Source organism: Capra hircus, chromosome 22 (assembly GCF_001704415.2).
Source record: "Capra hircus breed San Clemente chromosome 22, ASM170441v1, whole genome shotgun sequence".
Classification (NCBI taxonomy): Eukaryota; Metazoa; Chordata; class Mammalia; order Artiodactyla; family Bovidae; genus Capra; species Capra hircus.
The window spans coordinates 47,175,540-47,196,684 of record NC_030829.1 but is presented as its reverse complement, the minus strand read 5'-3'; the positions used below and the strand labels follow the sequence as shown (position 1 = coordinate 47,196,684).

Here is a 21,145-nt window from a genome sequence, read left to right as displayed (position 1 = left end):
CAGTAAGTGTCCAGCCTACACGTGTCCTGAGCCAGGAGGCTGAGGGACCGTGAGTCCTGTGAATAGAGTCCTGAGTCGAAGCCTGGTTCAGAGTGTTTACCCGGTGGGTGAGGTGGGATCACCTTGTGGAGCCTGACTTTGGGCCTTTGTGAAATGGGAGTGAAATTCCTGGTTCTGCAAGCACTGCTGGGAGACCATGGGGCCTGTGGGCAGTGACTGTAAAGCCACTCCAGGTCTTTAGATCCACATCCTGATACTGAGGGCGTTGTTGCTGCCAGAGAAGAGGCCATGGCCTGCTGGGCTCCTCCAAGGAGCCCAAGTCCAAAAAAGGACTTGGGAAACCAAGTCTGCCCCTAGCTGTGCCAGCACAGACCCTCTGGAGCTGCTGGAGGTTGGCTGGCATCCAGGGCCAGTGTGATCATGAGTGAGGGGCGGCGGGGTCCCAAGCTTGTCCTCGGTGGCGCTCCATCTGAAGGTCTTTGCCTGTGTGAGCACCACAGAGGCTCTGCAGTCAGCACCCCTCATGGCCATTTCTAATAGTCACTCTCAGTCTTTCTGCTTCTTGGCTGCCAGGGCACTAGGCCACTGCCCAGGGGAAGGAGCAGAAAATGAGGAAGCAGTGGGGTGTCCTGCAGCCCTCTGAGCCATCCGGGAGGCCGGGGAGATGCGAGTTACAGCTAGGATCAGATACAGCACAGGTCATGTACTGTCCTGAGGGGGACAGGGTGATGAGGTACGGGGCCTGGGAAGGACAGATGGCAGGGTCTTCGCCATATCCTGCACACCAGCTTCTCCTCCAAGGGGTTAGTCCTTCTATCAGAGGTCCCTGTTTGTACCCCTCAAGGAAGTTGCTGCTTCAAAGGCTTCCTGCTCCATTTTTGGTGAAGTGAAGTCGCTCAGTTGTGCCTGACTCTTTGCAGCTCCATGGGCTGTAGCCTACCAGGCTCCTCCGTCCATGGGATTTTCCAGGCAAGAGTACTGGAGTGGGTTACCATTTCCTTCTCCAAGGGATCTTCCCGACCCAGGGATCAGACCCGGGTCTCCTGCATCACAGGCAGATGCTTTACCCTCTAAGCCACCAGGGAAGCTCTACCATTTTTGGTAGACTTGGATTATTAGAAAATTTTCCCTTCTGTTGTGCTGAAAGCAGTCTTCTGCAATGTCCACCCTCTCCTTGGGGACACACAGCAGGTCTGCTTCCAGAGCCTTCCAGAGGATGAAGACCAGGGATATGGCTGCTCTGTGTCATCTCTTCTCCATGTGGCCTCCTGTTTGCCTTTCTTGCCCATACACTTGGGCAGGGAATGTTCACCTGGCAGGCGGTGCATGCCCCGCAGGAAGGTCCATAGTAGCTGAGAAGACAATGGTGGATGTGCCAGACCCAGGAGACCACGTGGAAGGGGTAGAGGTCACCCTTCCACCCCTTTGCTGCTACTGCTGCTGCTAAGTCACTTCAGTCGTGTCCGACTCTGTGCGACCCCATAAACAGCAGCCCACCAGGCTCCCCCGTCCCTGGGATTCTCCTGGCAAGAACACTGGAATGGGTTGCCATTTCCTTCTCCAATGCATGAAAGTGAAAAGTGAAAGGGCAGTCGCTCAGTCGTGTCCAACTCTTAGCGACCCCATGGACTGTGTAGCCCACCAGGCTCCTCCGTCCATGGGATTTTCCAGGCAAGAATACTGGAGTGGGGTGCCATTGCCTTCTCCATCCACCCCTTTACTTCCAGGTAAAAGTAATTCTTTTACTTGCATTCCTATTGATGTTAGATGTAGTTCGTCACCCAGAGTTTGCTCCTTGTCTTCTGACCTCCTCACCAGAATTTCTCCTTTTATGAGCTCATCTTAATCCATCACTCCTATAAAACAAAGCTGATGGCGATTCTCTTCTGTCAGACCTTCTGTTGGTTCCTTGTTGCCTACAGGGAAGCACAGCTCTCAGTGGGGGATTTAAGGCCCTTCTTGGACTGACTATGTGTATGTGTGCAAAGTCACTTCAGTCGTGTCCGACTCTGTGACCCTTTGTTCTGTAGCCTGCCCAGGCTTCTCTGTCCGTAGGGATTCTTTAGGCAAGAATATAGGCCCTTTCCTGGCCTGACTATAAGCTGACTTCTATCCTAATCCCTTCATATACTTACTCTCTTCCTCCTTTGCCTCCTGTGGCCCACGTTGAGGTCCTTAGGAGGGTGGATTCAGGAGCTGGATGGGCTTGTCTAACCAGCCTCCCTGTCCTCAGTTTCTGTATAAAGAGAGTGATACCAGCCTTCCCTCACCGTCCACACTCCAGTGAGGATGAGGTGTGAGGACTGTGTGGGGCTCTGTTAAGGACACCTCTGAGGAGGCTGGCAGGTGGAGGGTGTGCACTCAGATCCGTGGCTGGTACTCAGCGTGGAGAGGGCTCTCGAGGAGGGAAGAGCTCTTTGGCTGGGGTAACCAGGGACGGCTGGGTCTAGACAAGGGAGCTAGAATTCCGAATGGGCGAAGGCTGCTCAGGTGGATGGCGCTCTGTGGACAAAGGCTCACAGGGTTGGGGGAGCAGAGAAGAGTGTAGCCACAGTACAAGGTGCACATCTGTGAGAAGTGGAGATAAGGCTGGAATAGCAGGTGGGGGAGGGCTGAAGATCCCTGAGTGCTGGACCTGGGTGTTTGACCTTGATACCTGAGGACAGCAGTGAGCGGCCCTGAGGCCTTCTGAGCAGGATGACACCAGGATGGAGTCCCAGTGTGCGCTGATGGTGACCTGCCAGGAGGGAGACAGGCCCCAAGGAAATGGTCTGGCTGCAGCCCCTCCAGCTGCCGCAGTGGGTGGGAAAGGTGTGCGCACATGGACCAGGGTGAGACCTGTGGCAGGTGTCAGGTCCAGCTGGCAGGGAGATTCCTCCCTGGGAGATTGCTCCTTATGGGACATACTTTTCTTGGGCTTCTGGACGATCCCAGGAACCATGGGCTTTCTGTCCTGGTGCATTTTGGCCTCTTAAGGAGTAGGGCTCATTTCGCCGTGTGTTGTGTCTTATTCTGCCTCATCTCCCGCATGCCTGCTTGAGGCAGGGCTGCATGGAGGAGAGAGAGATGCAGAAAGAAAAAAATGGACAGTATTGTCCACTCCTGCAATAAGCCTGTGAAAGTTGTGCAGTTGTATCAGTTGCTCAGTTGACTTTGTGACCCCATGGACTATGTAGCCCGCCAGGCTCCTCTGTCCATGGAATTGTCCAGGCAAGAGTTGGTAGTTGTTCCCTTCTCCAGGGGATCTTCCCAACCCAGGGATCGAACCCAGGTCTCCTGCATTGCAGGTGGATTCTTAACCTTCTGAGCCACCAGGGAGTAAGCCTATAGTCTACCTGGTAAGTGGAAATGAATGTAAAACAACATAAATTTGCAGTTGATTAGAATGATTATCTGGACAAGGAAATGGCAACCCACTCCAGTACTCTTGCCTGGAAAATCCTGTGGATGGAGGAACCTGGTAGGCTACAGTCCATGGGGTCGCAAAGAATCAGACACAACTGAGCAACTTCACTTTCACTTTCAGAATGATTACGTTTTCCAAATACTTCAACAAATTTTTCTTGGAAGTGATTTCAAACATACAAGAAAAGTTGCAAGAAGAAGAATAGCTTAGTGAACAATCCAGATATCTTTTACTCAAAATCACTTTTTATTAATATTGTGTCTGCTTTTTAATTTATCTGTAAGGGATGTGGACTGGTTTTTTAATATTAAAAAAATTCTTTACTGTTTTTAGTTATTCAGGGGCTCAGATTATCTCAGATTTGGCCAGTGGCTTCTCATATCCCATCACGTTTTGCTTTTGTTTTCTTTTTTTTTTTAAGCACTTTCTTTTCTTCTTAGTCCTGTATCTGCTCTGCCTTATTCCTGGAATCAGCCATTTCTCAAAAGTCCACTGATCTTTATAATGGGAAATAGTATTAGAGACCAAGATCTGGATGCCAGGTGTGCTCATAGCTACCAGCAGTGGGAATGTCTTTGTTTCTAGGTCTTTCTGACAGAGCTAGGAGGTAGATACATTTACATACATATAGTCATATGTGTACATCTTTAGAAATCGTGAATTCACGTCAGCATCCTAGTTGCAGTCCATCCCCTAAGTGTTCTTTCTAACTGTCTCTCTCCCATCTTTCTGTGTCCCTCCTTCCACAGGGAGAACCTTGGCTCCCAAGTGCATTGACACATTAACTCATTTGTGAAATCCTCAGTTCATTCAGTCGCTCAGTCGTGTCCAACGCTTTGCCACCCCATGGACTGCAGCACACCAGGCTTCCCTGTCTATCACCAACTCCCGGAGCTTACTCAAACTTGTGTCCGTCCAGTCGGTGATGCCATCCAACCATCTCATCCTCTGTTGTCCCCTTCTCCAGCCTTCGATCTTTCCCAGCATCAGGGTCTTTTCCAAGGAGTCAGTTCTTCGCATAAGGTGGCCAAAGTATTGGAGCTTCAGCATCAGTCCTTCCAGTGAATATTCAGGACTGATTTCCTTTAGGATGGACTGGTTTGATCTCCTTGGTGTCCAAGGGACTCTCACGAGTGTTCTCCAACACCACAGTTCAAAAGCATCAGTTCTTTGGCACTCAGCTTTCTTTATAATCCAGCTCTCACATTCATACATGACTACTGGAAAAAACCATAGCTTTGACTATGGACCTTTGCTGGTAAAGTGATGTCTCTGCTTTCTAACATGCTGTCTGAGTCGGATATAGCTTTTCTTCCAAGGAGCAAGCATCTTTAAATTTCATGGCTGCAGTCACCATCTTCAGTGATTCAGTAACATAAAGTCTGTTACTGTTTCCATTGTTTCCCCATCTATTTACCATGAAGTGATGAGCTGCTGCTAAGTCGCTTCAGTCGTGTCCGACTCTGTGCGACCCCATAGACCGGATGCCAAATCCTATAATATATCTAATGTTGTTTCAGCAAGGTTTCATCCATATCACTGCAAACAAACAAGCTTACTGAAAAGAGTTCAGCATTTGTCTATGGTTCCACCCTCACGCCATCCCTGCCCAGATGATAAGAGTGTATAGCAAATGTTCATAAACTACTTGAACTAGTTGTGTCTCTCTCCTTCAGGGTGGTTGTGACACTCATTTGAAGAACAATCAGATTCGTTTATTTCACTTGTACTTTAAGGGTGTTTTCTCTCCGTCTTATCTTTGTTGATTTAATTAAGAACTTAATGTTTAAAATATTAGCATGATTCTAAAAGTTAGACTGTAGAAAAAGGTGCACTTAGTGCCGCTCCTACCAGATGCCCTCTAGTCCCTTGATCCATCCCTTTGTGCTTTAACCTTCAGATAAGGTTTCCTTATTTTCTCTTCTTTTGCATCCAAAGGGTAGCACAATATATGTGTTTTTTTTCTCCAAGCACTTTTAAAATCTCCCTTTGGCTTCCCTGATAGCTCAGCTGGTAAAGTATCTGCCTGCAATGTAGGAGACCCTGGTTCATTTTCTGGGTCGGGAACATCCCCTGGAGAAGGGATAGGCTACCCACTCCAGTATTTTTTAACTTCCCTGGTGGCTCAGATGGTAAAGAATCCCGCTGCAATGCAGGAGACCTGGGTTCGATCACTGGGTCAGGAAGATCCCCTTGAGAAGGGAAGGGCTACCCACGCCAGTATTCTGGCCTGAAGAATCCCATGGACTGTATAGTTCATGGGGTCTCAAGAGTTGGACATGACTGCGCAACTTTGACTTTATCTGCAACCGGTAGGCTTCTCTCACATGTGAGTTGTCAGATTTCTAGTCACTTGTGAAAGTCTGGTGGTTTCTACCAGTAGACTTGTTAAATTAACTTTTATAATAGTGAGTGTTACTTAGTCCCTTAGTACTAGGCTTCTAGAATGACAGATTCTTACATGAAATGGAAAACTGTTTTCCTCATCCACTGAAGTTGATAACGTTTCAGTGGACTCAGGTGAGATTTTATGGAATGAAGGGTTTGTTGTGAACGAGTTGTTTTCCACTGAGCAGAGAGCAGTACAGGGTTGATGGGGTACTTGCTGGCTCTTTGAGGTCACTCCATGTCCTAGGATCCCACGTGTCCTTTTGTGCCTCCCTCAGTTCCGCTGGCATCATGTAGCTTCGAGCCCATTCAGAGCTGTTTGCAATTTTTCTCCTTTCAGTACGTGAGTAACCTCCTCTAGTTGCCTTTTATTATACCCAGATTTGACAGCTAGATGTTATGCTTTTGAACTTCATGTTTGTGCAGTACTTCGCGATGTTCACGATGGCATCCTGTTGAACACCTGGCTTTGCCCTTGTGAGACAGGAGAGCAGGTAGCATGTCGGTCTTGCAGGTGAGGAAACTGAAGCTCAGGCACAGAAAGTGACAGAGTGGGGAACAGAGTCCAGGTCTCAGACTTAGAGCCCAGTGTGGTGTGAGAGGAGCGATGGGGCAGCTGAATTGGTCACAAAGAGCCCACCCCCTGAACCTTCTCCTCCGCCTCATCTCAGAGCCGACAGGAGATTTATGCCTTGTCAGTCTCAGTTCTGTCCAAATCAGGAAAGGTTACGTGCCTGCTAAGTATTAGGCCATTCAGAACTGTCTAAAATCAGTTCGGAGAGTTTATATTAACAGTTTTGCTACATGAACAGTTATAATAGTCTTTAGTATTTACAATAAATGGGCTACAAGCCAGAACTTGGCAGTGTATTTTAGTCTCAGAAATTCTAATCACAAAAGGATTTTGCCTAGGTGTATTTTGCTGTATCCCGACTACCAGAATGTGCAATAGTCATGCAGCTTGTTAGAAGGTCTTTTGCATTTCTGATGTAAAAAGACTTAATGAAATGTGTTACTAAAGCCAGATGCCCTGTGAAACTTAAGAGTGACTCTTCTGCTATCTTAGTAATGTTTTTTTTAAAGACTCAGATGAGATATGTAACCAGAATCAGAATAGCCTGTTTATACATTTTCATGTGAATTGAGTACTCGAGTTCAGAGTCAAACTCAGAGAAAGGTTTATGCTGGGATACTTCTGCTGGGAAAGATTAGAGGCCAAAGAAGTAGAGGGCAGCAGAGGATGAGGTGGTCAGATAGCATTACCGACTCAGTGGACATGAATTTGAGCAAACTGTGGGAGTTAGTGGAGGACAGGGGAGACAGGGGTGCTGCGGTCCATGGGGTCACGAAGATTCAGACACGATGTAGTGACTGAACAACAACAACTACTTTTGGTAAACAGTAGACTTGAAGGCCCACAGACTTGGTCTTTACAATGTATTTAAGAGAACAGATTATGTGACGCATTTTCACATTGACACGTGACACTCCAGGCCCTCCACTTGTTCAAGGAGGAGATTCTGGTTCAGGTGTGACATTTTCAGAGTTGAGATTCAGTTCATGAACCTGCCCAGGAATGAGTTATTCAGGTCTGGTATCTCCAGAAGCCAAGGCTGAGAAGCCCCATATTGTTCTCAGGATATGGTTCTTGTGAGCAGCAAGGTGCTGCCTTCAGAGGCCTTTCACTTTGAAAGGGAGGGTGTCTGCCCAGGAGGTTCTAGGCCTTGATCTGCTTCCGCTTACCCCAAGAATCCCCTGAGTCGGCTCCCCCAAGAGCCAGGCTCAGGATGCCCCACAGCCTTGCCTCCGCCTCACTTCTCAGCAGGTGAAGGTGGGACAGACCAGATCTAGCAGAAAGGACAGATCCTGGGGCATCTGAAAAACTTAGGGGCAGGGAAGGTGTCCTCTCTAGTGGGGGCGGGCAGGAGCCGGCACCCTGGGGAGGAATCCGCTTTCTTGCCTGAAGCATCCATGTCACTAGGTTTTCAGGTGTCTCTTCAGCCCACCCACAGCCCAGAGCTGAGGGAGGGCAGGGAGAGAGAGAGTAGAGGTTGACTCTACGCAGGTCACCTGCCCTTCCTCGGTAGGGCTGGGTTATCGAGGTCCTGGCAGGGGAGACGCGCTGGCTTTAGACTGGAAGGAAGGCAGACGTGGCGTCCATCGGCATCCAGCGGTCCCTGTGCAGGAGCTGCACTGCCTGTTGTCGCATCTGCTTTCTTAGCAGCTTTGTGATTGTACTTCCTAAATCCATAACACGCATACCTTGGCTCCTCTAACAGTTCACGGTTGGAAATGCAGGTGGTTCCTCGTATATGAGAACTGGGTAATCATCCACCTGACTTCCTGCCTTGCCTCAGCCAATGTGGGATTCTGTATATATGCAGAGATGCAGGCTTGCAGACAGGAAAAGTAGAGTAAACCATGAACAGTTGGGAACATTTCCTCGTCTGCCAGAGCCTTTCCAGGGCAGGTGTTCCCATAAATGGGCAACAAATCACGCTCCCCTTTCCCCTCCTATGGGGAGGACTTTGGCGGGAAAGATCGTGGCAAGAAGCGACAGTTAAGAAAGATAACAGTGCTTCACGGGTGCTCCATTTCCTGTCTGGGAAGGGGGGAGCGGGGCTGTCTGGGTGGGGGGAGGGCTCTCTGCTCTGAGCCTGTCCGCTACTCTGGCTGGATCTGCAGAGGGTGGGGGTGGGGTCTCAAGGCTCATGGTTTGGACAAAGGGACCAGTACACATTAGGATGCTGAGTGTTACCTCCAAGGATGAAAGAAGCCCTCTAGGACCACAGCTTGGCCCCCTTGGTCCTTTCTCTCTGAAGCATCAGGCCCGCTATCTGAGGAGGCTCTGCAGGAAGAGGGACATCTCTGAGTCCAGGCCCCTGCTGGGGGAATCCAGGGCCTGTTGTGATAGCACATGGTATCTGGGGCCTCGGCTCACTGGGAGTGCAAAGCTCCTAAGGGGTGCTGGTTTTCTGAGGGGCGTGCATGTGCATTGGCGTGGTCTCTGCAGCTCTGACCCCCACAGTCTTGCTTGGGAGGCACTGGCGTGTGTCCTGTCCGTGTGTGTGGCCCCTGTTGTGTGCTCGTGTGGCTGTACTTGGTGCCGTGTGTCCTGCCGTGAGACTGCTGTGCGGCCGGGCAGATGGCTCTCAGGGCGAGTCCCGGGACGTCCTGACGTGTGCCCGTTCTCTTTGCCCTTCTCAGAGAGTTCTCGAAGGAAAGGGAGAAAGCGAAAGCACGGGGAGACTTCCAGAAGCTCCGGGAGAAGCAGCAGCTGGAAGAGGATCTTAAGGGCTACTTGGACTGGATCACCCAAGCAGAAGACATTGATCCTGAGAATGAAGAAGAAGGAGGCGAAGAGAGCAAACGAAATAGTAAGTGACACCTCTGCTGCTCGGGACCGATAGGGCCCATGTGCCGTTCAGATGCCCGCCTGCGGCAGGTATCTCTTTTGCTCTGAGACCCAGAGCACCCTCTAGCTCTCCGGATGTGGGCCTGCACATCAGAGAGCCCATTTGCACTGACTCTGCATTTCTGCTTGGGGTGTGGCGTGGGCTTCAGATATGTATCTTGTCTTGTGGCTTTTTGGTTGCAGAGGGTCAGCTGGATGCTCTTTGTGCCCTGGGAATACAATAAGCCTCAGCTCTGGGGCAAGGGTGTGGTAAGATGAGTATGTGCTTTGCATCAGAGGAGATGAAACTGTGGGTCCTCCAATTCAGAGCGAGTTATTGGAAGGGACCTTGAAGAGTAGGGCCACTTTACCCTTCAGCTCCTTGAAGTGGCTTCCATCTGCGCCAGACATGGGACGCCAAATAATCAGCTCATCGCCCACTGGAAGACAATAGTTCAGTGTTTAGGGCAGTGTTAGGAGGCATGAGAGTTCATGCGGCTGCTCCAGAGCACACCTAGCTGGTCCCCCACGCTGGGACACTGGGCACTGGGGACTTTCCTGCAGCAGGAAGGTCTATGTTCAGTCCACCACTGGAATTATCACTATCACCCAAAGCATCTCTTTTATCATATGCTTTTCTTGCTCCTACTCTTCTTGAAATGGTCTGTGCCTCCGGTAAAAGGGGAAATTGAAATTCAGTAGTAGAGTTGACATAAGCCATTTGTGATAGGTTTTAAATCTAGACTAGTTGATAGTAAAGACCTAGGGTGCCAGTCTATTGAGAGGCCTGGGAAACCAGATTAGGCCCTGCCCCGTGGAAGATGACTGAGCAGGTCCCGCACAGAACCCTCAGACCGTATGCAGTCAGGCCTCCGTTCAGCAAGGCCGTGCGGATGCCTGGAGGACTCCTGGGGTGGGGAGGACGGGCCCACACCCAAGTGGATGCAGCACGAGGAGATACGAGTGCAGGTCGTGAGAGGAGGCAGGCTGTGTACCGGGGGCTGACGGCGGGGGATGGGGGCTGGCCACGATCGCCTGGGACTGAACAGTGGGCCCTGGGCCCTGAAGGATGGATGGACCTGAGATGTGTCAGGCAAAACATCCCGAGTTGAGACAGTGAAGGAGGAGGACATGCAGGTGGGCAAACAAAGGCTCCGGGAGGCCGTGAAGGGCTACTCCTATGGCTGGAGCCAGGGGTGTGCAGGGAGAATGGGTGAGCAGAGGCTGAGGCCCAGGGTGGAGCACGTGCCTGAGCGAGTTGGCCTTCGTGATTGTCCGAGCCTGGGACTCTGAGCCTCTGCTTCTGTGGAGAGTGTTTCTTGTCATCAGGGATGCACACTTGACTCAGTCCTGTGTGCTCATGGTTGGGGGAGGCGCTAAGAGGGGAGCTGGTGTGTGCAGGCCCCCTGCTTCCCAGGCTGCACCACTGCCTCCTCAAGGAGAGCCTGGGGGCTGCCCTCTGAGGGTGAAGAAACCAGGGAGCACTTTATTAGACTAAGTTCCTCAACTATGAGGTGAGAGTTTCGAAGTGGACAATCACTTGAACTCCACATCTGATGACGTGGTGTAAGGAGTGTCTGCACATCTTTGGCTCAGCTCTGCCTAGGGAGGGGGTGAATCCCGTGGCCTTCACAGAGCACCTGTCCCTGCAGCGAGGCCAGGGACAAGCCTGCAGCTCAGGGCTGCCTGTCCCGCTGTCTTCTTCTTGGTTCCCAAGCTGTGGCCTTGACGCTGCCCCGCAGGGCTCCACCAGCCCCCTGCCCCACTCTCCTAAGCCCAGCATGTCACCTGTTGTGTATAAACAGACACAGGTCTTGTCCCTTCTTCTGAGCAGGGCCCCTTGCTCTGTCAGCATTGGTGTGGCCTGTAGGGGCTGAGCAGGGTCCTCCTGCAGGCAGATGTCGTTTCGTCTCCTCATTGCTCCCTGCTCTAGTCACAGACAGGGTCCACCTCGTGGAGCCAGCATCATTGTACTGGAACTATTCTGTGGCCTGTGATTTGAGGAGTAGGGATTTCTGCAGGACTTGAACCAGTGTCTCCTGGTTGCTCTGAGGGCTCAGTGCATTTCCTGTGTCCTGCCTCTGCCTGTGAGGAAACGTCTGATGGCAAAATCAATGCCTCTTCCTGAGGAGACCTTCCCACAGCATCTAGTGTGAGACAGAGCAGAGAAGCCGGCATCATAACCAAGGGCCCGCAGTCTGCCGTGGGAGCCCAAGGAGGACGTGGGGATGTGGGATGAGGGGGGGATACAGGGGAGGCCCTGCGGGTGAGGCTGTGTCCCCACTGCGCTCTGAGGGACAAGTATAGCCTTTGGTTGTGGAAGGTTGAGGGGGAGTGCTTCTCACGCTAGTGAAATGGCATAAACAAGGTAGAGTGGTACACATGTTCAGAACCCCTAAGTGTATTTCTTAATAAGCAAGGAAAGAAAGTAAGCCCCCTTAAAAGTTGCAGAGCCTCAGAATGCACTGTGTAATGGGAGCACCGATCCCCAGAAAGCTGCTCTGTGTCTCGGGGATGTCAGCGTCGTGGCTTCTGCTCTATTCAGCGAGGCTCTGCGTCAGCACGTGGGACCGGCTTCATGCTTGGTCTGGAATGGCAGCTCCTTCTGGTGCACGCCGACTCTGTAGGCTCATTTGCCAGGTGCTGGGGTGTCCTGTGGAGCGAGAACATTATACCAGGAGACTGGTATTTCCCCAGTCCTCAGAGCTCCAGACCCCCGGTGGATCAGGGTTGGAAATGGAAACGTAAATCCGAGGCTGTGGGAACCATGCTGAGGTTTAACTGACTTGAGAAGAGAGCCCCAAGCCCCCTCCCAGCGAGTGCATTCCCCCGCGGCCCAGACTTCCTGGGGGCGCAGCCCTGCCAGGGTTTCGCTGGGGCCTCCGTGGCTGCCAGCCGTTCCCCCCTTGTCACAGAAACACAGGGAGGAGGGATTCCCCTCTGTGGCCCTCCTTGCCCGCTGACCGCGGCTGGCTTACCACCTGTCCACGCCGAATCTGGTCTCTGTACCTGTCGCTAGCCCGTAAAGTGTGGGCATTGCCGATGTCCTCCCTGAGCTTGTGAGGCTCACCCCGCACCCCAGCCCTGCCCTGTGTCCTCCCTGGGGAAGGGCGGGGGGAGCCCTGCCTGTGCCCATGCCATCGGGATGCTGACTCCACTGAGTGTCTTTTTCACTTGGGTTGGGGGTGCAGTGGGATGGTCTCTTCCCAGACATGGAGGAATTGAGTAAGAGTGTGAGAAGAGGCCTCCCTGGTGGCTGAGGCTCAGCCTAGACAGAGGGGACTGTTGATAACAGCAGGTGTCATAAGCCCATGGGAGAAAGGGGCGGGCCTGGAGAGCATGGCCGCACCCCTTCTCTGGAGGTGGCCACAATCGAGTTGAGTGACTTGAGCACTAGGCACATTACCCAACATCGCTGAGCCCCAGTTTCCTTTCCTGCTGGAAGTGGAGAAAGATATTTGCCTCATGACAGGGTTGTCATGAGGATTAAGTGTTCCATAACTGGTAGGAGTTGCCACAGCTGTCAGAGGACTTGCTGCTGCTGTTGTCATCAAACTCCAGGAAAACCTGACCTGAAACAAAATTGTTTTTGGACATTCTACTAGATCCCTACCCAAACTCAGAGAGAGGACACCTTTTAGGACCCACATCCCTATTCCTTACTGTTCAAGAACTCCAAGGTTCTCAAGTATTGATAGAAAACAAATCTGTCAACTCAGTCACTTTTGAGATATAGCAGCCCAGCTTGCTGGCCCTTGAAGATGGTTTCCACCTTGGTGTCAGAGAACAGATGTCAAATCAAGCACTTGGAGATGTGCTCACGTTATCTTTTCTCTCTGATCTACTAGATGTCACTGTTTGCACATGTGGTGCCCAACTCTAGCTGTGTGTGACAGTCACCTGGGGAGTGGGGTTGTATCCCGGTGCCATGCCTCACCCCCATGCCGATTCACTGGTGACAGGACCCAGATGTGGCTCCCTGGAGGTTTCAGTGTGAAACCAGCGTTGGGGACTCCTGAATGCCAACATACCAAGTGTCACACTTGGAAGAAGACAGAGGAGAGGCAGTGGGGTCCCTACCTTTAGGGCTGTCTGGTACCACAGTGACAGGGAGCTCTGGCTTTGTGTGTCCACAGATTATTTATGATGCTTGTTCCCTACATTTGCTGTTAGAAAGCTAGTGTTACACAATTAATTGAATGGACAAGATTCCCTTGGAAGTTAGTTCCTGAGCATATGGGATATTTTCAAGGATAATTTATTTAACTTTTTGCTGAGCTTCAAGTTCCTTAAGAAACTCTGCCAAATCTCAAAGTGATTTTTTAGATGTATGCAGCTGCTTCTGAGTGAACAATGGAGTTTTGCTGGGGCCATTAAGATCTGAAAGCCTCACATTCTATTTTAAACTCTTCTCATTGTCAGTGATTAGTCCTTAAAAAAAAAGCATTAAAAATAATGAAATCCTTTTAAAGGAAGCTCATTCTAAAACTCTGGCCAGAAAAGCAAGGCATTTTCTGAGGGAGCTATGAATGCTCAGTAATCCCTGTCAATGGGGATGTAGGATGCCCTGAAGAAGGGAGTGGAGGACACCCTGACACTCCAGCCCTGACTGCAGGGGGGAGCCCTGTATTTTCTTCATCAGGTCAGTCCTGGAGGCTGTGAGCGTTGTCCCTGCCCGCCTCCCACCGGGATGCTGCCCCCTCAGCACACAAGGTTGTCACAGCTGTCACTTCCCGCCTGTACGTGTCACTTTGATGCCTTTTACAGCCGTGTTTGATTTGTGGGATGGGCAGAAAACCAGAGATGGCAAAGCTGTGTGCAAGCACAAGGCATGGACATTTGCTGGTCCTGTTGAAAAAGGTTGTGTCTTCAAATGTTGATTTACAAAACTGCTTTCATCACGGTTAAACCACCTCAGGGTACAAGTTCAAAATGGAAAACATTCAATTAAAAGCTGTCAAGCAAACAGCAGCAGTTAGAGCTGCATAGGGTAAACACACATCCAGGGCAACTGCCCTCTCTGCAGGGAGCCCAGGGCTGGGGTTATGGGAGACACCCCCCCAACCCCGGGTGGTCCTGGGAGCCATTATCCGCCGGGGGCTGGCCTCTTCGGAGCCGGTGGGAGATGGACTTCGGGATGGCTGCACCACTGTGATGAGGCAGCCAGGTTTGTGAAGCTCTGACTCAGGGCAGTGTTTGTATTTAATATACTTTGATTACATAAGTGCTATTTGCCCACTGTAAGGAATTCATGTAATACCGAGGTGTATAGAGCATGATAATTCGCTCATCTTCTCCTTAGAGAGAAGCAGGCTTGGCAGTTGGGAGCCTGCTCTTTCTGGCCTCAGCTGGGCACATGAGAACCTGCATTTGCACAGACAGCACCCTTCCTGGTCCCCACCACTAGATCGCCCAGCACAGATGGCCCTGCCACTTGTCTTTTTTCACTGAACCGTGTTCTGTGGATATCCTTCCATGTTTTGAAACAACATTTTGGCCATTTTCAATAAATGGCCAGTTTAAAGCTGCCACAGTGGACTGTATGGTCCATAGCGCATGTGGGCTCTACAGCAGCCACCAGAGTTGCGGTTTTATGCTTGTTCACGTGATCGCTGGCTTGCTCTGCCGCAGGACTGGGAGCTCCATGGAGGCAGAAACGGGGCTCTGCACGGGGCGGCTGTCACATGTCCGAGCTCCCAGTGGCTGCTTGTTGAATGAAAGAGCACCAGGTCGTTGCTCATATTAACCAGGTGCTTCCTTGGTGCCAGACATTCTTCTCAGGGCTATGGGCACACGAGTCTTGCTCCTCACACCAGTGTGTGGCAAGACCTCATCAGAGGAGGAAAACGAAGCACAGAGAGACGAAGCAGCCTCTCGGGGCCGCATGACTGCTGCAGAGCCGGGATTTGAACTGAGGTTTTGCCGTAGTCTGCACATTGACCGCCTCTAGCCCCCAAATGCCGCACCTGTGTGGCCACTGGTGCCCAGGGTCCTGTGGGAGCGATGACCACGAATGGCTTTTCTGGGTCCCAGAGGAGGCCCGTTATCAGAAATGTGAGCGTTATGCTGAGTGACACCACTTCCCACTGTCACCAGCCGTGCGTGAAAGCTTGCCCTGTGTCCATTCACCATTCCCTCTGCTACCCTTGCGCTGCCCTGGGGCATGTGGCCTCTCCTACAGAGATTCGCCAGCCTGGAGCAGCCCTTGTATCACAGAGCTGTCTGAGGCTGGAGACCCTGGAATCGTTGTCTTGAGACCCAGACAAGGGAGTTTTCATGGTTGACTGTGCCTAGCCAGTGCTTGTATCATATTTCACTGTATGTACTGTTCACCTCTTAGAGCAACTCTCTGAAGTGCAGGTTCAACTGTTATTAACATCTTATGAGCGAAGAAACTAAGGTTTAACACCGTTAGGTAGCACATCCACAGCCATTCAGCCAGTCCATGGGTGGGCTGGGATTAGACCTGGTCTATTTAGCTCCAGAACCCACTGCTTTAACCCCAAGTGTCCTGCTGCATAGGGTGATGCTGGCTGGACTCACAGAGCCAGTTAGCACCTAGGACTCCTGCCGATGTGCCCTCTCCCTAATGCCCTTCCTAGAGGGGAAGCCGAACCTTGGGAACATTTGTCCAGAGTGGGTTAATTGGTTGTATATTTGGGACAGGTAGTTGTTGCTGTTGTTGTTTTTTGCAAACTACTTGCTTTACAATATTGTGCTGGTTTCTGCCATATATCAACATGAATCAACCACAGGTATACATATGTCCCCTCTCTCTTGAACCTCCATCCTGTCTCCCACCCTCTAGGTAGTCACACAGCACTGGGTTGAGCTCCCAGTGTCACACAGCAAATCCCCACTGGCTGGCTGCTTTACGTACGGTAATGGTAGGTTTCCGTTCCCCTCTCTCCATTTGTCCCACCCTCTCCCTCCCACACTGTGTCCATGGACAGGTTTTTGAAGACGGGCGTTATAGTATGCTAGCCGCAGAAGGTGCATGCTCACTGCCCATCGGTCAGGTCCTGAACTGTAGATTTCTCCGTGGGAGGAGGGCAGATTTGGGGTTTGCCTGTCAGAGCCGGAGGATGGGGCCGCCTTCAGCATCCTCCGGCCTGCTGGCATTGCTGTTGCTGCCCTCTACTGAAGCATAATGAAATTGCCTGTGTTCCGCTGAAGGGGTCACAGTGGCCGACTTGCTAAAAGAGGATAAGAAGAAAAGGAGATTTTGCGGCTTTCGCCAACGCAGGGCTAAAGATCACGGTAAACTGCTGAGCTGGAACTTCCTCTTCTGGAAACTCTTCTCCCAAGACCTCTGACGCCTGTTCCTTCCACATGGCATGGTGTGAGGTGCATGTGCTGGGTGGTGTGTTTGTGAGATGCCTGTATTTTCATTTCATTTCCTTGAAACTTGTTTGTGCTGTTTTCCTCTCGTCTTTTCCCTCAATATGTGTCTTAGCCAAGGCAGCATTGCAGTTTCCTCTTTGTTTGAACTGTACCTTTTAAAGAAGCAGCTGAACCAACTCAGAAGATTTATTTAATTCTGCATGAATATTCTTAGACTGGAAGACAGACTTTTTAAACACTTCCCCCAAAATGATGCTTTTTAATCTAAACTGTTTGGAAATTCCAGTGATGTTGTTTGATTGATTTTTCTTTTCCAGGTTACACGTTTCAGTTGGCCTCTGCGTCTTGCAGTCCCTGGCTGGTTTGCCCAGGACCAGGCTAAAGCTAGTAGTGCTGGTTTCAAGAATGAAGTTAAAAATAGACTTCTAGAGGATGCCATGATTTGGGGGCACTTGCCTTTACAAATGGGAATGGGGAAAGGGCTTATGTGGGAAACAGTTTCAGTCTGTGCTCTAAAATAAAGCTTAACACAGTCTGCCATCAGAATCGCTGGGCTTGGCATCAGGACCAACCCCATGCAGGGCAGTTATGCAGACAGCTGGTGTCTTGCCTGCTCGAGCCATCGCTGTGCTTTTCCTGTGCACATGTGGTTGCTGCTACCAAGGTCGGCCCTGCCCTCACAACCTTGGAGGAGCCTCCATGAGAAGATTGAGACTTGGGGGCACAATGCCAGCTGCCAGGAGAGCAGAGAGTTCACAGTGCCCTGTTTGCTTGCTCGTGGGAATGCCGAGCACAGAGGTGATGGGAATTGGACTTGAAAAAGTCTTGGGGGTCTGAATGAAGGAGTATTTGAGTCCTACTCTCCTCAGAAGGTCCCAAAGTGGAAAGGGAGAGTGGGTACAGATATGAGCCCTTTATCACTCTGAGAAGACGTGGTGGCTCCGAGAGAAGGAACTTGTCTGAGAGTGGGCCTGAATCTGGGGTGGAGACAGCTGACTCGTGCCACTGCGGTGCTGGGAATGGGTTTGTGAAGAAGAGGCTGGACGTGGGGACCTCCTAAGGCCTCTGCAGGAAAAATGGGCTTCCACTAAGCAGGAAATATTGTGATGATGTGAGAAAAAAGTTTGCAAAGACTGACTTAGGCTTCCAACTCTGAGAAGTTACATGAGCAGATAAGTGGTTCCTATCCCAGGGGAGGAGAGACCCCCTCCTTGAGTTCGTAGGTGGCCCCCCTCCTCAGCTGGTGCTTGGGCCTTGTGACTTTTCAAGGATTCTTGAGAATTCCAGGTTAGTCTTGAGATCTGCAGGATTAGGAAGCAGTGTAACTTTTCAGAAAACTTGCTATATTTTGTTGGGGGTGGAGTTTTTTTATTTATTTAATGAAATACTTAGAGACCCAAAAGAAGGCCCCTGGCATTACTGGTGATGCTACTGGGGTGGGAGCCCTCATGGGGATGCTGTGCTCCCACTGTTGCTGGTCATACAGAAATAGTTGCTGGCAGGGCATGATTCTTGCTTTAGACAGAGAAACCTTGGTCTGGCCTTGACCCACATTCTCCAGCACGAGCCTGGCTTCTTTACAGCAACGAGAGTCTGTTAGCCTGTGACGGCTGAGTGTGTCACCCCTAGCAAGCACAAGCAGATTCCTCCAGGGGACGTCATGGCGCTGCTCGTACTTGTCATGAAAATGAGACAAAAACACAAGATCTTGGCTGCGGAGCCCCTGTCCCCAAGGAAGGCAGCTATGATCCTGCCATTGCTCAGTTATCTAACCTGACCGCCCCCGCCCCCGCCCCCGCCTTTGAAAGGAAAGAGTAAGATGCTTTAGGCTGCTGGGGCACAGAGGGAAATGCCAAAGAGACCCCTGAGTGTGCAAGAAAGTGTGTCCCATGGAGAACAGGGGAACCAGGTTCCTAGAGGCCCTGGACATCTGTGAGCGAGGCTGTCAGTGTGCCCTGCTCCAGGAAGGGCCTGCCGAGCTCCGGGCTCACTGGGCAAGGGTCGCCAGGGTCTCCCGGGGGCTGCTTCTTCCTGTGCTGCTGTGCTCCCCAGGGTGCTCTGCCTGGGGGTGACTTGGAACCAGTCGTTACAGGCTGACTGCTGGCCTCCTGGCCACCCTTCTGAGGGGTGGGCTGTGACTTCACAGTACTGCTTACCTCCTGCGGGCGGGACATGCAAGGAAAACCCCTTGGTGCTGGGAGTAAAACCAGACAACCTGTGGGTGTTTCCTCTTTACAGCAGTCCTGTGAGGTCAGAGGTAAATGGGTCTTAGAAATGAAACTGACCAATAGCTCATTTGCAGATGCAATAACTAAGCCCTGGGAAGAAAGGGGACTTGTCCCAGCAATGACAGAGACCAAGCCTCCCTGACATCTGTCCTGGAGACAGGAAGCTGGTCTGGGATTTTGCTGTGCCTATGAGTGGGGGGAGGGGCCAGAGTTTGGGGGCTGCCAGTCTGGATCTGCACACAGACTCACTCTTACTCCTGGGCATGCACATCCATGCCCATGTGCACGCGTGCACTTGTGTATTGATTTCCCTCTGAATCCACAGACCAGGCGGATACGGTTAAGAAGTGCATTGTTCTTCAGAGAGACGGTAGATAGAGGAATGTTTACATGGTGGTGAAGATACTGTTGAGCTGGCCTGAAAAACAGCACGTTTCCTGGTTTATTTCATGTGGCATCACCCATGATGACATCTAGGCCCTACAATTAAATCCTAAAAAGAAATAGTGCGACCTGCTATCCATGGAGAGCAGGCGCTGAGCCAGGCTGCCCGGGAGGCCCTGGCAACTCTCACTGACAGTCCAGGGTGTCCCGGCTGCTGGCTGGCACCATCCCCTCGCCGACCTACCACTGGAGGCCCCTTTTCAGCGTACACATGCTGGAAGCCCAGGGGTCTGCCCTGGGGCTCTCCCTAGAGATCCCAGTGCCTGGCAGATGCAGGGCCAGTCAGCACTGCTACACAGGCCACAGGCTCGTCCTAATACCTGGTTTCAGCTGGAGTCACTGAAAATTGCTTTCGAATTTATATTTAAAAAATGAAAAGTTCTTCAGCAAAGCTCTAAAATTTCCTGAAATGTGGAGGGAAAAAGGACTGATAGCCTCTCTGCATGCAGATGGCCCTGGCTCCTCCTATAGGAGGGTCTGGATTCTGTCTGAGGGGGTCTCTCTGCTGCAGCCCTAATTAGACCTAGTCACTTGTCAGCAGTGAATGCTGAATGCTCACAGGGACAGAGCCGTCACCCTGAATGGGGCAGTCCTGATGCTGAGGCAGCCGGTTAGGGAGAAGGCCATGTGTTCTGATAAAGTCATCCATGGGTTTACTTCCTTGGGCTTTTATGAGTCTTTCTGTTTGGGCTTTTATGAAGTCCCAGTAGTCCCTGGCACACCTGTATTTTTGTATAACCCCCCTCCCTGTTTGCTGGGCTGATCTCCTGGAAGTGGTCTGGCTCTACACCAGGTTTCCAGGGGTTAATGAGGGTCAGCGACAGCACAGCATGGCTGGCAGGTAACAGGCTTACTTGGTTTTTGGAGCGTTTTGATTTGTGGAGTTTTAAGTGTATACCAGTGCACATACCAACGTACTGATACTGAATCATACATCAGTGTATCTAAGGAGGTACCAAAGCCACGGGGTTGTTGCATGGTGAGGGTGGCTCAGGAGAGCTTTCTCCTCTCACATCTGAGCTGTGCGTCCCAAGGCAAGCAGGTTGGTTCTCTTATCTGTGAAATCACAGCATTCGTTCATGTCCTCAGCCCCTTCCAGTTCTAACAGTCTCTGATTCTCCTGTCTTGATTTTTTAAAGCGTAGATGAGATCCTATTGGGGCTAAGTGAAATGAAGTGCATATCAATTTAGGAATGTTAAAAAAAAAATGAATGTCTGGTGCAAGTGAAGGGTGAAATGTTTTAATGTACAAACAAGCTCCTTGGTTATGCCCACTGGGCCCTTTCTGAAAAAGGGAACACTCCTATGGCAGGGAGGGAGAGGCGGGATGGGAAGGTTGCCAGGGCCCTGGCCAGAGCGTGGCTCTGAGGCTCGGCTGGAGGGACTGGATCCACATCTATTTCCGGGGCCAAATGAGGTCACCACATTCTGGTGGAGTCACTGCTCTCTTCCTCTACCTGCCCCTTCCTCTCTTCCTCCTGAGCCCCCCGGGGGCATGATTCCAAAGCAGATTTATTTATTAGTGTTCTGTGGCTCTGCAGGTGTCAAATAGGGATGACAGAAAAGTTGCTCTCGATACAACAGGCTAGGTTAAAATAACTCTGCTTAAGGCAGAGAATGTGATACCAACTGGGAGTGCAGGCTGAGGCTAGGTCAGATGTGTGGAAGGCTGTTCACACGAGAATCCTTTGTGTGGCTGTAGAAGTGGGTGGGGTGAAGTGATCCTGGACTTGGACCATCCAGAGAGAGTTCCCTTGCTTCCAGGGAGCTCCAGGAAAGCTTTTCTGAGCTGATGGATTCGTCATGTAGGAGCCTCACTGACAGCCTGACACTGTGGATCACTCTGTACCTCCTCCCTTATAGTTCTGCCCACAGCCCTGTAAAGTTAAAGTATGCCCCATTTTAACAGATGAGAAAATGAAGCCTTGGAGAAGTTCTGTC

General features: G+C 51.1%; 1 protein-coding gene across 1 annotated transcript in view; it reads left to right on the top strand.

Moving 5' to 3' along the window:
• CACNA1D (calcium voltage-gated channel subunit alpha1 D) overlaps window positions 1-21,145 on the top strand; it is a 169,413-nt gene that overhangs the window by 52,525 nt on the left and 95,743 nt on the right. Inside the window, exon 7 of the mRNA XM_018066674.1 lies at window positions 9,002-9,171. Coding sequence (XP_017922163.1) covers window positions 9,002-9,171 — 170 coding nt within the window. The remainder of the gene's footprint in view (window positions 1-9,001; window positions 9,172-21,145) is intronic.